We start from the raw sequence: 14412 nt of genomic DNA, 5'->3' as shown, positions 1-14412 counted from the left end.
TGATGTTGTGTCACTAATGGCATCAACAAGCTTGGTTTACTTGGGTGATAAGATAAGTGAGGAAAGGAAAGGATCACAAAATTGCACATGGATCGTGAACCAGTCATGCATTTTCTATTGGTTACTTTTCTCCCCTCTCCCTTCATCCTAGTTATCCATTCAAGTAAAGAAGCCAAAGAGTGCTAAGACAAAACTCATGAAAAAGTTTCTGTAATCATGTTTTTTTTTTGGTGATTCCATTTACTGAATTGTTGGGAAACTAGAAAAATGAAATTCTAAGATAGATGTTTGGGTTGATTAGCAAATAAAACTAATAACTAATGTTAAACCTTGGACCCTTGGTTCCTTTCCCGTGTGTCAGATCATCGGTCATAAATTTGTTTTCCCCTTTTCTCTTTTTTTTCCATAAAAACCTATGTACCTTGAGCTTGCATTCCTATGCAACTTAGTGATGTTATTTTTTATTGTTGAGGATGATGTATGCTTAGTATTATTGTCTTTTGGTTAGCAGGGATGCATGTCTACATTTCTATTGCTAAATATTGCAGGATTTAACATGTTGTGTGCATCCATATTACCCGAACACGAATAACCTATAGAATAATTGCTACACTTAGAGCACGAGATGAGTTAGCGTATGGTGGGATGAGCTACATGCTTCTTGGGACTATTCCAAGGGATTTTTAGCTAGTGATTAGGGTTCCTTCAGGCATTGATGATGAGATGCATGAAAATAAATGTCATTCATGCCTATCAGGAACCATGTAATTTTAGGATATTATGAGGCATGAGACGGTTCGAGCTGTCAATGCCTCAGGTATCATATGACTTAAAAGTTATTATAGGTCTGCAACATTTCAGGCCTCCAATGCCTAACCACATTGCCATGTGACCTAATGGATATGGAGGGCATGTAACAGCTAGGTTGCTGATGCCTAATTAGAGGATCATGTGATCTCCTAGCACCTTGGAGATACTCTTTTAGGTAGTCATTGGTCTTTCACCCTTCTTTATGATGATGATGATAAGTTGTATGCATTGAGCATGGGGTGATATGTGACATATAGGTCAGAGTTTGCATGGCAATAGTGATGAGACTTCAAAAATCGAAGGAGTGCTCCCTTTTTTCTCCAAATCATCAAAGCGGTGTCAATTTCTATTTCAAAAATGTTAAAAGGACACCCCATTCGAAGTGTTCTACCAAAAATATCCTCACCCAGTAGAATTCATCACCCACCCACTCAAAATAGATAGATTGGCTACCCAACTGATCTAACAAGCGTGCCCTACACGAGATATAAATTCAATATATATATATATATATATATATATATATATATATATAGAGAGAGAGAGAGAGAGAGAGAGAGAGAGACGTTAGCCTACACACTCATGGGCGACTGAGTGCAACTACAGGTGCTCGGACACCCATCCGGGCGCCTGATTCACTTTTGAGGATCGGGGCGCCCGGACAGGCGTCCGGAGTTGTACTCAGTCACCCATGAGTGTGCAGGATAAAGATGTGCATACTAACATTTTCATATATATATATATATATAATTCTGATATGCTACACACCTTGTTTGTGCACACCCGTGGGCGACTGAGTGGGATTCCGGGCGTCCGAATCACTTCCGAGCACCCCGAGTGCTCGAAATTGGCTTGGGACGCCCAAAAATGATTCGGGTGCCTAAAACCCTACTCAGTTGCCCACAAACGTGCGCAAACGAGGTGTGCAGTATATCAGAACTTTATATAGAGAGAGAGTTAAAGTGACATAAATCGTACCATAAATTTAAAAAACGGCTACAAAAGTTATAAATTTAAAACAAAATACATTTTAAAAAAGTTGAAATTTTTTTTAAAATGTATATCACAAAATATATTTTTTAAAATGTAATAGAGAGTAGCAGCAACAACAACAACAACCACCACCAAAACTTATACCACCAAGTGTGGTCGGCTAGTAATAGAGAGCAAAATGAATTGGCATAAATTCTTTTAAAAGGCAACATCAGTTAAAAATATATATCGAACAACATAATTTTTAAAAAATAAATTAAAAAACATAAAATGTAAATTTTTTTAAAAAATAATAGAGCTTAGAGTATAAATTGTTTAAAAGAATATTTTTAAAAAAAATAAGTAATGTAGCAATTTTTGCTAAAATTGTTACATGGCAATTTTTGAGTCACTTAGTTCTTCAAAGCATGGGTAGCTCTACCCACCTCCTAGAGTGCATCTATCTATTCATATTTAAAATGACAATATAACAATTTGACCAAAAGTGTTAAGTGACCATTTTTAAATCGTTTACTCACTTTGGAAGAATAGATGAACTCCAACCCATACAATGTTTTATCTATCTAGATTTAAAATTTGAGAAGAAATTGACTATATACAGCGATTGAAATGTCGTTCGTGTTGCCCGGCATAGACGGTTTTTATCATTCCATTCAAGAAGCGAAACCAACACGTCACGCCCGCGCATCTCGAGTAAGATGCGTCGTCGGACGCTTCCAGTGCTGCTAGAGGCTCCCCACGTCGCTTCTGGTGGAGCCGAAAATGTCATCGAGCGCTTCCGACGTCGCCGGAAGCGTTGCCAAAAGCCGCTGGCGCCATCGGAGGCATCCACGGGGCAAGCGAGTGTTTTGTGTTGGGGGGTGGGGGGTTCACAGGTGCATCGGCCCGTATTAGGGTTTAAATAAATAACACAATTCCCACTTAAGTGCTATTTGGAAGAGACTTTAATAAATCCTAATTAAATTATATCAATAAAATATAAAAAATATATTTAATATTTTAAAAAAATTATTAAATATTATTCTGAAATTGTTTTTAATATTTTAATTTTTAAAAAAAATTAAAAAAAAATCTAAAATATTTTTAAAAAATTAAAACAATTAAAAATTTTAATAAATCAAATTTATATTCTGATATTTTTTAATTATTTTGTATTTTTTCACTATTTTAATGTTTAATTGATATTCTAATTTTTTTACTATTTTAAATATATATTATTTAAATTATTAATTAATTAAATAAATAATTAATTTATATAATTATTATATATATAATTGTATTTTTTATTAATTTATATAATTATGATTATTTAATCTAAACATTGGAGAATTATAAAGATTACCTAAATAAAATATTACAAGAACTAATGCTTCACGCCACTCTTTTTAATATTAGTAAGGTAGCATATTATGATATATCAATTTTAATTCGAATTATTGATAGATTAATTTTATTTAAAGGAAACTATATTTAATTATTTTTTCTAACAATATTAAGTTGTTTAATAATGAAGAACTTATATAAAATCGATATACAACTGATTTTTAAATTATACACAATAAATATATTTATCTAATAATTACTATATAAATAAAAAATTACCGAAACCGTATCGACACGGCACGATACAATACCGAAACCATATCGTTCCGGTCTAGGACCGAAACCTCGGCACGGATTGAGATTTTAAACTTTGACTATATATAGCAGTTCTAGCAAACCTATTACATAGTCATTTTTGAATCATTTGGTCACTTAGAAAATATGAGTGACCTTTAACAACTTACTAGAGTGCATTTATCTATTCAGATTCAAAAACGATTTTTGCTAAAAATGTTGTATATTACCATTTTTTAGTCTTTTGATCACTTCAAAAGCATCAATTGATTTGAATCGTCTTTTGGAGTGCATCAATCTATTTAGAATCAAATTTTGAGGAGAAAATGCTTTTATTGGCTAAAATTGTTACACGCTTATTAACATATTTGGTTACTTTGAAAGCATGCCTAGCCAACCAAATTAACTACATGACCATTTTGAGTCATTTGATCATTTTGAAAGTATAAATGTACTCTAATGACCTCATACATGGCCTATATAGTCTTTTTTTGAGTCTTTAGTTATTTTAAAAGCATAAGTGGACTCTAATAGCTATTAAAGTGCATCTATCTATTCATATTCAAAATTTAAGGAGAATCTCCTAGAGTGCATTTATCTATTTAAATTCAAAATTTGAAGAGAAAATGGCTATCTAGTAATTTTGGTCATAATTGCTACTTGGTCAATTTTGACTCAAGTTTTCCCATTTTTATTTATATTTCACATCTTTTTCAAAAAAAACTAATTTGCTCATAAACTTATAAAATTTGTATCACTTTAATCTCTCTTTTTTCAAAAAAAAAAAATTTACATTTTGTTGATATCTTTAAAAGTTATAATTTTAAAAATTTATATTTTTTGATAATATTTAAAATTTAAAAATTTTATAAATTCTATGTTTTTAATAACTTTTTAAAATTTATAACTCATGTAGCAGCTTTTACAAATTTATGATGGAATTCATATCACTTTCCTCTTTTTTAGTTTTTTAAAAAAAATATTTTTTAATAAATTCTATAAATTTATAATTATATAAAAAATGTAAAAAAAATTATAAGTACAAATTTAAAAATTTTATGGAAGTATATTCTTTAATCTCTATTATTTTTTAAAAAAAATTTACATTATTATAATTTTTATATTTTTAAAAAATTTACAAATCATGCAGCAATTTCGATCAAAATGGCTATTTGAGTCTTCTTAGGTGCTTTTGTTAGCTTGATTAGGAGACTCATTTGATTTTTTATTTTTTTTGGGTGGACAGGTAAAGCTACAATGGTTTAGATAAAATTAGAGGTGTAAATTTGGTAGAAAAAAATATGTGGGAGACTCTTTTGATGACAAACTAAATAGGGCGTTTTTTTAATAATTTGGAAACAAAGGTGCCCTTTTGATTTTTGTTGTATCTTAATCTAACTTTCTTATTTATCTTTTGTCTAACCTTGCGCTTTCACTTCTTATGAGGCTCTCCTAGCAATTTACTAACATTATTTACTAATTCTTGCCTCCAAGTCAATTGAGATAGGTGTTAGGGCCAGGGGTATTGACTCAGGTTGATAGGCACACTATTAATTAATATAGCACTAAACCCACAATCCCTAATAAACAATAAACCTCTAATTGGTATAAAATTTTCCATAGAACTCGATAGTTCATGTAGTTGTTCCCCAAAAGGTTAGGACTCACATCTTGTCTTGTTTTTCCATTTAGGTCAGAGGCCTCGTATCTTTGCTTGATTCAGAAATTTAATTTTTGATAACAGCTGTATAACTTGTGCATGTATGTGTAATAGCAGATAACTTAAGTAGATATTTTAGATATGGACATGGTCAAGAACAACTGAACTATTACAAAAGGATATTTTAGAAACTTACACCACAAAGCGGCACAGAAGCAGTACCAGCATGAGGTCCACCCAGTGAGATTAAATTCTTAACCTGTTAAAAGTTGATCACTTGAATAGCTCAATCAAAGAGTTGAGTTAATTAGCAGCAGACATTATTTCAGGGAACTAAACGTAACTAAATACAACATTATATGTATTCATTTTTCAAAGATGTTAAATTAACTAAAGAACACCATTTACTCATACCATACCATAGAATGTTTTCAAACAAAATTTAGAAATCTGCAACACTGGTAGGATGCAATTACTTTCTCCTCGAAGCAACAATTTATTCTTATCTACAGCACTCAGCAACAGTGTTAGAATGTAATTACCTTCTTAAAGCAACAGTTAACTATTATATACAGCACTCAGTGCTAGGAGATTAGAGAGCATCCATGAAGTTTATCAAAAAAAAAATATCTTGAATTTATCAAATGAAAATCACTACAAGCTATCTAATTATCAAGATAATCACGCTAATATCTATTACTATTATGCATTGAAACCAGCTTGGTTGCAGGGAAAAAAAACATTTAAACTAGCACTGAGTCAGTAAATTACAAAAGTTCCTCATGCAATAGAAAACATCTTGTATTCTAAGCTTGCGTGTCTTTATTCATATTTATATATACACCCAAAGCATTGAGTCTACAATATTAAACCTCACGTCAATCAATTTTAACAAACTCTACAAACAAAAAGTAGTTCAGTAAATGAAGAACAAGTTTCTTGAGGGGGAAGATTTAAATCTCACAGGTGGTCCATCGCAGAATTCAACAACTGCCCGACCAATTAAGTTTCCCTACAAAAAAAACATACGAAATATTTAGAAAACTAACCTCGAACAGGAAACAAACAACATAAAAATAATATTGGGCAATTTTCTGAACCATGCACCTATGTTTCCCAAATACCCAAATCATCCTACTTTTCAAATTCCCAAATCACGCATGCATTTCCCAAAACACCCCATCGTCCTCTACCATCTGCCTTCTTGTGCCCTCTGCCTGTCCAACCAAGTGCCAGCTTGAATAGATAGCTGAGCTGGCCAAGAAAGTGGCTAGGCAGCCGCGATTTCATAGCCAAGAGGCCACAAATAGCTGACCGCGAAATTGCAGGTGGCCGAGATGGTTGCAAAATTGTAGTCAAGCGGCCACAAAATCATGGTTGCATGGTCAACCAGCTGCCTGACAGCGATTTCACGGCCACCTTGAGCAGACAAAGGATTGAGGGTGAGCAAAAGGGTATTTTAGGAAATGGATGCGTGAATTGAGAATTTAAAAAGGTATGCAATTTGGATTTTTGATTTTTTTTTTTTTTTTTTTTTTTTTGTAATCCAGGATTTCCAGGATTTTTGAGAAACTTATGTGCGTAGTTCAATAAACTGCTAATGAATATTACACTCATATTAACTTCAAGATATGGCTCAACAGACGTGAAAGTTAAGCAACCAATGCACCTTAGCAACAACCTTCTTTGTCTTTTCACTTATCAACAATAAGTGTGAATTTAGGGGACCATAACGATCACAAAACAAATCCAAGCTTTTTAGGGTCATTAATGACTTTGTGGCAAAAAAAAAAAAACTTTGATCCATTAATGACCCTAACCGGCTTCAAACCTAGAAAAAAGAATGAAAAGATACTTAGAGGGCTACCAGGAGTGCAATGAGACAACTTGTTGTTAAAAAATCCTTAATCTAAAAGGGCTCAAATCTAAAAAAAACATGAATAGATTCAGAGAACCACTAGAATGCAAAATTTGGAACAAGTCTAAGCTTTTTGAGATCAACAATGACTTTTTAACAAAAATCATTGTGGATTCTAAAGTGCTCAAATTTTTGTTACAAAAATATAGGTGGACTCAAGAAATCACTAAGAACATAGAGTATGATTTCTTCTTTTAAAATCCCTCTAAAAGGCTTTAAGTGCCAATCTGATAGTACAACCCAAGGAATGAAATGTCATTCCGTACCGCCCGGCAAGGACAGTATTTACCATCCCGTCGGGCGGCCGAAACCAGCATAGGAGGTGTCCTCGTCTCAAGGAGTCGCAGACGCCTCCGGCGGCGCCGGAGGAGTTGCGGACGCCTCCGGCGGCGCCAAAAGAGTCATGCGACGCCTTCGACACCGAAGGCGTTGCGCAACACCTTCTATAGCACCGAAGGCGTCACCGGATGACCCTGCCAGCGGCGCCGGACACATCCAGCACCGACGAATGCGTCCGGCGACGCTTCCAGCGCCTCCAAACGCCCCCCGCGGCGATCGATCACTGGCGCGGACGATCGCATTTTTTTCCCATAAATAATTATTGTATTTAATTAATTTAAACAATTCCTAAGGATGTGTGATATTTCGAATAGATTTTTATAAACCCTAATTAATTATCCTAATAAAATATATAAAAAAGTATTTAAAATTAAAATAAATTTAATCAATTTTATTAATTAATATTCTGAATTTTTTTAAAATCTTTTAAATTTCATTTAAAAATTTAAAAAATATAATAATTCTTATTTATTTTCTAATATATGTTTTTTATTATTTTGTATAATTTAAATTTCATTTAAAATTTTTAAAAATTCTTTAAAAATTCAAAAAAAAAATATAATAAATTAAATTTATATTATGATATTTTTTATTATTTTATATTTTTTACTTGATATTTTTTTATTATTTAAAATATATATTATTTAATTAATAATTAAATAAATAAATAGTTAATTTATATAATTATTATTATATATAAAGTAATATCTTGTATTAATATATATATTTATTATTATAGATAGATGTATTTTAATTCGAGTTATTAATATATCAAGTTTATTTAAATAAAATTATTTTTAATTATTTTTTCTAATAATATTAAATTGTTTAATAATTGAGAACTTATACAAAATCAATATACAACTTATTTTTATATACACCATAAACATATTTATCTTATAATTATTATATATAAATAAAAAATACCGAAACTTAATCGGTACATCACGATACGATACTGAAACCGTATTGTTCCGGTCTGAGACCGAAACATCTGCACGGGTTGAAATTTTAAACCTTGGTTCAACCTTCTCTGTCTTTTCACATATCAACAATAAGTGTGAATTTAGACGACCATATCGATCACAAAACAAATTCCAGCTTTTTAAGGTCATTAATGACTTTGTGCCAAAAAAATCTTTGATCCATTAATGACTTTTTGACAAAAAGTTATTAACGACCCTAAAGGGCTTCAAACCTAGAAAAAAGAATGTAAAGAGATTTAGAGGGCCACTAGGAGTGCAATGAAACAAAACTTTTTGTTAAAAAGTCCTTATCTAAAAGGGCTCAAATATAAAAAAAAAAACATGAATAGATTCAGAGAACCACTAGGATGCAAATTTGGAACAAATCTAAGCTCTTTAAGATCACCAATGACTTTTTAACAAAAATCATTGTTGATTCTAAAGCGCTCAAATTTTTGTTAAAAAATATAGGTGAACTCAAGAAATCACTAGGAGTGCAACAGTGCCAATTTGACCTGAATCCAAGATTTTAGGGTGTCAATCACTTTTCACAGAAGTCCTTAATGAAATAAGTCAGCCCGTAGTTCCGTAGTTCCTGCTGTTTTATCATGGTTGGGTTTGGTTGCTTTTTGTCATGGTTTGGTTTGATTCGGGCAAATAAAAATGTGTCAAGGTTGCAATGGGTGGAGGGGCATTTTAGGGAATAAGTATGCTCTTTGGTAAATATCAAAGTTAAGTACACATTTTGAATATTTTTTTAACTTAAGTGTGTGATTTGGTAAATTATAGATGATACTAGAGTCCTACTTGTAATTTTATAGCGATGAATAGTAAATCATAACAATTTCCCATAAACATTGATGATGAAGACAACCTGGCATAATCAACCATAATATTTTTCCTTTAACAACAAATAAAAAATAGGGCAACCCAGTGCACGAAGCTCCCGCCATGCGGGGTCCCAGGGAAGGATCCATTGTATGCAGCCTTACCCTGCTTTTTGCGAGAGGTTGTTTTCAGGATTCGAACCCGTAACCTTTTGATCACATGACAACAACTTTACCGTTGCGCCAAGGCTCCCCTTCTTTTCCTTTAACAACAATAGTATTTAAATATATTTTCACATAGGGTATGGTTTCTTCTTTTAAAATACCTCTAAAAGGCTTTAATTGTCAATGTGATAGTACAACCTTCGCTATCTTTTCACTTATCAACAATAAGTGTATCAACAATTTTCTAACGAGAAGACAACCTAAGGTAATCAACCATAATAATTTACCCCTTATAACAACAATATTAAAACATATTTTTGCATATGGTTACGGTTTCTTTTTTTTTCAAATCCTTCCAAGAGGCTATAAATGCCAATGTAATGGTACAACCTTCTCTTCCTCCTCACCTATCATATATCAACTCTCTCATGCCTTAAAACCATTTGACTTTCATGGTTAGCAACAACCACCCACCTTGCCATTAAAATATTGATATCTTCCCTTACCTTTTTTTTCCTACACTTTCCCCACTCTACCATTTTGTGTTGACAGACATCCTGATAATTCCTCCCTTTCCCATAAGTTAGAACAAAATCTCCTCTCCTGATTTAAGATCCTTTTAAATCAGGTCCTCCCTAATTATGATAGCATAGATCCTCCCTATTGAAGATCCATTAAATTCCTAATTACAACCTTTTATTGGTGCCTCTCCACCTCCCTGATGAAAAACTCCAAAGACATTATTATCTCCTTTTATTTGTGTCCTTCCACCAACTTCCTTTCATGACCTCTTGCTCTTGCCCTCCATTGACTTCAACATCCAACTCCAAGTGCATCAATGTAGGAGACTAAGTCTTTATAACATTTATTCTCTCATGTGCCTATATCTTCCAACATTGCATGGTACTCTCCTCCCTCATTTCCAACTTTATCCACCCTCCTATAATATGTTGGTTGAATCAAAATTCCTTTGCTAGCCCCACCACTATTCCATCAATCTCACTACTCTCATTGTATGCATGAGAAATCATGGACTAATTGCTTGACTGGTCCATAATAATGTGAGACCCTTACTATCTACATGATATCGGAACGACCCCGTAGTCTACTCTTTACATATTTAGGTAACATAATAAAGATATGTAAGGTCACTTTTGAGAGGGTACCTAACTTTATGGAAAATATAGCTAAGATATATGTTTATAGGGTTTAGATATTTTTATAGTAAATATGATACTCTAATGCAACCCTAGACCTTTTCCGTCTAGATTTGAATAGCACTAGCCATTTTATATTAGTATCATCTAAGATCACTTTAATTCTGGTTGTATGAATGGTAAAAAAAATACATGAAATCAGGAAAATAAATCAAACTGAAGGATAAGTAGACTGTTCTTATCAACTTTATGCAATTTCTAGCATTATATAATTTTCATCTGAATTCACCAATTATAGTATCTATTTATGAATAATCTTAACTATGTCTTAAGCTAGCGTTAAACAAGCCTACACATAAGGTTCTTTGATGTGCAAATATTATGAGATGGATGTTTAACTTCACCTCAAGAATGGAATAAAGAATATCAAGAGAAAATATCACAAGATTTATATCTCCATTTTTCAATTTTTGGTATTAAAAACTCAAGGATTTGTTCTTGGACCTAGAAAGAATACGGGTGACTGAATATCACCTGTGAAAGACCAACTATGTTGTAGCCCATTCTGAACTCCTCCATTTCTTTTACCTATTAAATGTGTGAACAATGGAAGTTCAATGTTGTTGCATCTTATAGCTGTCAAAATAGCTTTAAAGTAATGTTAATAGTTGCACCACCTTTTCACATATAACATTAGCCTGTAAACATGAAAGACAAATGATTAAAAATGTGTAAATAGAAGCTGAAGTTGAAGCATATCATAATCTGAAACATCATAAATGACCTGTTTCTCTAGAGGCATCACCCATGAATCCCACATCCCGTCTCCAATTTCTCTGACAACGGTAGTCAATTATGATATCAAAGTTAGAATTTATTGAACTGTTAAGCATCAGACGCACCACTTTATCACAAGTTACAATATCATACAATTATAAATCAAAATAGACTCAAACCTCTTTCACACACAGTTGAACACTAAAGTCCCTACAACAATAGACTCTAGTCACAAGAAAAACAGAATTTTAACCAACAGACCTCCCCACTAGAAACAGACTCAGGATTTAGAATCAATTTTCCATTGGTTAAATTCAATCATTTACTATTACAAAACATCATTTTCTCATGCATAATTTAAAAAGATATAATGATTCTAGGTCTAAGTTCTGTTATTGCTATCCTACTTACGTTTTGATTTTGTTTTCTTTGATCAAGATGTCTAAACACAATGTTTCAGGATTATGAGACTATAAAAAATATAGAATGCACGCTTTCCAAGCAGTGTAAGGTTCTGAAAAAATGGTGACGCTATCAAATATTGTGGTAGTCTTGAGTTAGAACCCCTGCATCAAGTATGATTTTCCATAGTAGTTGGTCATTGATATCCTGATTGTGCAAGCCTGACCAAGTTTAATCTGCAGAAGGTGTTACAGTTTTCCTTGGTTAATGAGTTCTTAAATATACCTGACCCTTTGAGCCTTTGGGAAATAGTCGACTGATGTAAATATCAATAAATTATAGGAAACATGCACACAAAACCAACACTAATCATCACTGAAGGCAACTTTTAGGAATTTGCTTCAGTAACACAAGATCTTGCAGCGGAGTTACACAAGACTAAATGGAGAGGTAAGTCAACCTAAGAAACTTCAGGAGAGATCTTGTCTACAGTTGTAAGATTTTACAAAGGCACTAAAAAAGTTAAATAGTAATAAAAGACAGGCTTAAAAATATAATTCTATGTTGGGAACATGGGCTTTTAATTTCAGGTAAAAATGCTTCAGTACTATATAATTTTGATACCTCGTATGCTGTAATAAGTGTTGAAATGAATTCAAATGAGTTAGTTCTTTTAATCCCCTTTATTTTGTTTATTTTTTATAATGAGACTGCTAATAATAAGACTATAGAGATTGGATATCGAATTGAATTATAATTTTAGAGAAACAAGTTTAAAAGAATGTAGCAGGTGTCTTCAGTAATAAACACTAGTCAAATTCATCTTGCCATCCTTTGACAAAACATGCTAAAGTGTTTCAAGTGTTGACACGGTATAATACTCCTCACCACAAGCAACACAATGGCAAATCAATTTTTGGTAGATTTCAATTGTGCCACCAGCACAACACAAAATTTCAAACCATGAAAGAAATATTATTAATGGTTGCAAGACAACATATACAATATTGTTTTACTTAGATGGTAAGTAGGAAGAAAAGGAAAGAACTGGAAATAAAAGTTCCAGTTTCTCTTGTTTACTTAGAAGGGAGAGTAGATGTAGGAATTTAGTTCCATCTAAACCCTCAATTTTATGTCCATCTAAATCAAGCATAAGTGGAGAGAAAGGAAATCTAGTTTTATAATTTACTTTCTTCTGATTTGATTCCAAGTAAACAAGATGAGTGGAAATGATTGAAAGAACATATGTAATTTCCCCATTTCCTTTCAGCACTTAACCTATGTACTTGGATGGTAGAGAATGGAAAGAAATGAACGCAAAATGAGTAAAGGAAATTTTACCTTTGTTTAGTGTTAACTGTTAAGTGTTAAATTGAAAGGGGTAAAGAAGGAAAGTAATAAGGCAGGAAGTTTGGAATGACACCATTTTATTTGACCCAGATGGAACCTTGTTTCATGGCTTTAATTTGAGCTACAGACCCCACTTTAGGAACAGAAATGACAACATCAATAGCATGTCAAATTCCAGCATTGAATAGTTTGGCATATAAGAATATTTATCCATCATAATGGAAATTATATTACTAGGAATACAGGATTCAACTTTTAAAAGTGAACTAGACCATACGTTGGTGCAAAAATTCCAATCAGATAATCTAACATAAAAATAAGACAAAATTAAAAACAAAAAGAGTTAGAAAATTAAAATTAGAGGCTCACATAAACAGCTGAAGTAAGGAAAATTGTTGAGGAATATTTCCCTAATGCAGGCAAAATTGTGAAGGTGATGACCCATTTTCTTTTAGGCAAGCAATAAAAGTCATCAAGAAGAATCTTAAAAAAGATGGGGAAAAAGTTTTTCTAAGCACATAGCAGGTTTCCTTTCCCTCAAAGAATCTACTCATCCTCATTCCTAAGGAGAAGAATTATCATCCCCTTATAAAAATGTTGTTTTGGATTCCTACGGTAATTACAATACTAAGATACCATAAGGCCAACTAAAAGTCATTTAGAATTGTAAGTTGCAACATTCACCAAATCTTAATACTGTTTGACAACGTTAAAGAGCATTTATGATCGACTAAGTCAAAGCTAATTAATCCCACCTTAAACACCTCTATCGTACCCTGTAGAAATACAATGCAAAAAATAAAATAAAAAAGGCAAGACCAAAGGAGAAGTGAGGAGCGTACATCGCAGCACAACACGCTCGAGAGAAACATAGGGAAAAGACAAACTTAAACCTTTCCTCAATTAAAATGCGTAAAATACTCAAAAACCTAAAAAGGTAGTAAAAAACATAGAATTGAGAAGGCAAAGCACAAGAAACTCACAGGCAATATCCTTGGGAGCCGGACCAAGTGCTCAAGAGCTTAGTGAATTCCGTAATTCCTGCGTTCTCACACTGGTCTCCGACACCTAAGAACTCATCAAACATCACCCTCCAAGTTAGATCAGCCCCAGATTGTAGAAACGTAAGCACACGGAAAGCCAAACAAGTTGAGGACGGAGCGCGTTTACCGTGCAAGACGAGGAAGGGTGTGGAAGACGAGGTGAGAATGGGTACGACGAGGAGAACGACGAAGGCGAAGAGGACGATCCTCGACGGTGAGAAAGCCATCATCCTCCCTTCGCCACTACCGTGCCTTGGCGTGTGGTTGTGTGAGAGGAAGATGATGCTCCCGGGCAACTCCGTCAGATAAGATAAACCATTACCGCCGTGGTGGGGACGACGCCCATCGACGACGCCGTTAGATAACCACGCCCGCTGTGGTGAAAAACG

At 33.2% G+C, this 14412-nt stretch overlaps 1 protein-coding gene across 1 annotated transcript in view; it reads right to left on the bottom strand.

The window, feature by feature from the left end:
- LOC121989291 (palmitoyl-protein thioesterase 1-like) overlaps positions 1-14412 on the bottom strand; it is a 34797-nt gene extending 20385 nt beyond the window's left edge. Inside the window, exons 1-7 of the mRNA XM_042543234.1 lie at positions 14151-14412; positions 13964-14048; positions 11236-11287; positions 11129-11149; positions 10986-11039; positions 6045-6092; positions 5277-5339 (exon numbers count right to left, since the gene is read on the bottom strand). Of these exons, the coding sequence (XP_042399168.1) occupies positions 5277-5339; positions 6045-6092; positions 10986-11039; positions 11129-11149; positions 11236-11287; positions 13964-14048; positions 14151-14253 (426 nt within the window). The 5' untranslated portion in view covers positions 14254-14412. The remainder of the gene's footprint in view (positions 1-5276; positions 5340-6044; positions 6093-10985; positions 11040-11128; positions 11150-11235; positions 11288-13963; positions 14049-14150) is intronic.

This window comes from Zingiber officinale, chromosome 6B, assembly GCF_018446385.1.
Source record: "Zingiber officinale cultivar Zhangliang chromosome 6B, Zo_v1.1, whole genome shotgun sequence".
Classification (NCBI taxonomy): domain Eukaryota; kingdom Viridiplantae; phylum Streptophyta; class Magnoliopsida; order Zingiberales; family Zingiberaceae; genus Zingiber; species Zingiber officinale.
The sequence above is the reverse complement of the archived record's forward strand: the minus strand, read 5'-3'. Positions and strand labels throughout refer to the sequence as shown.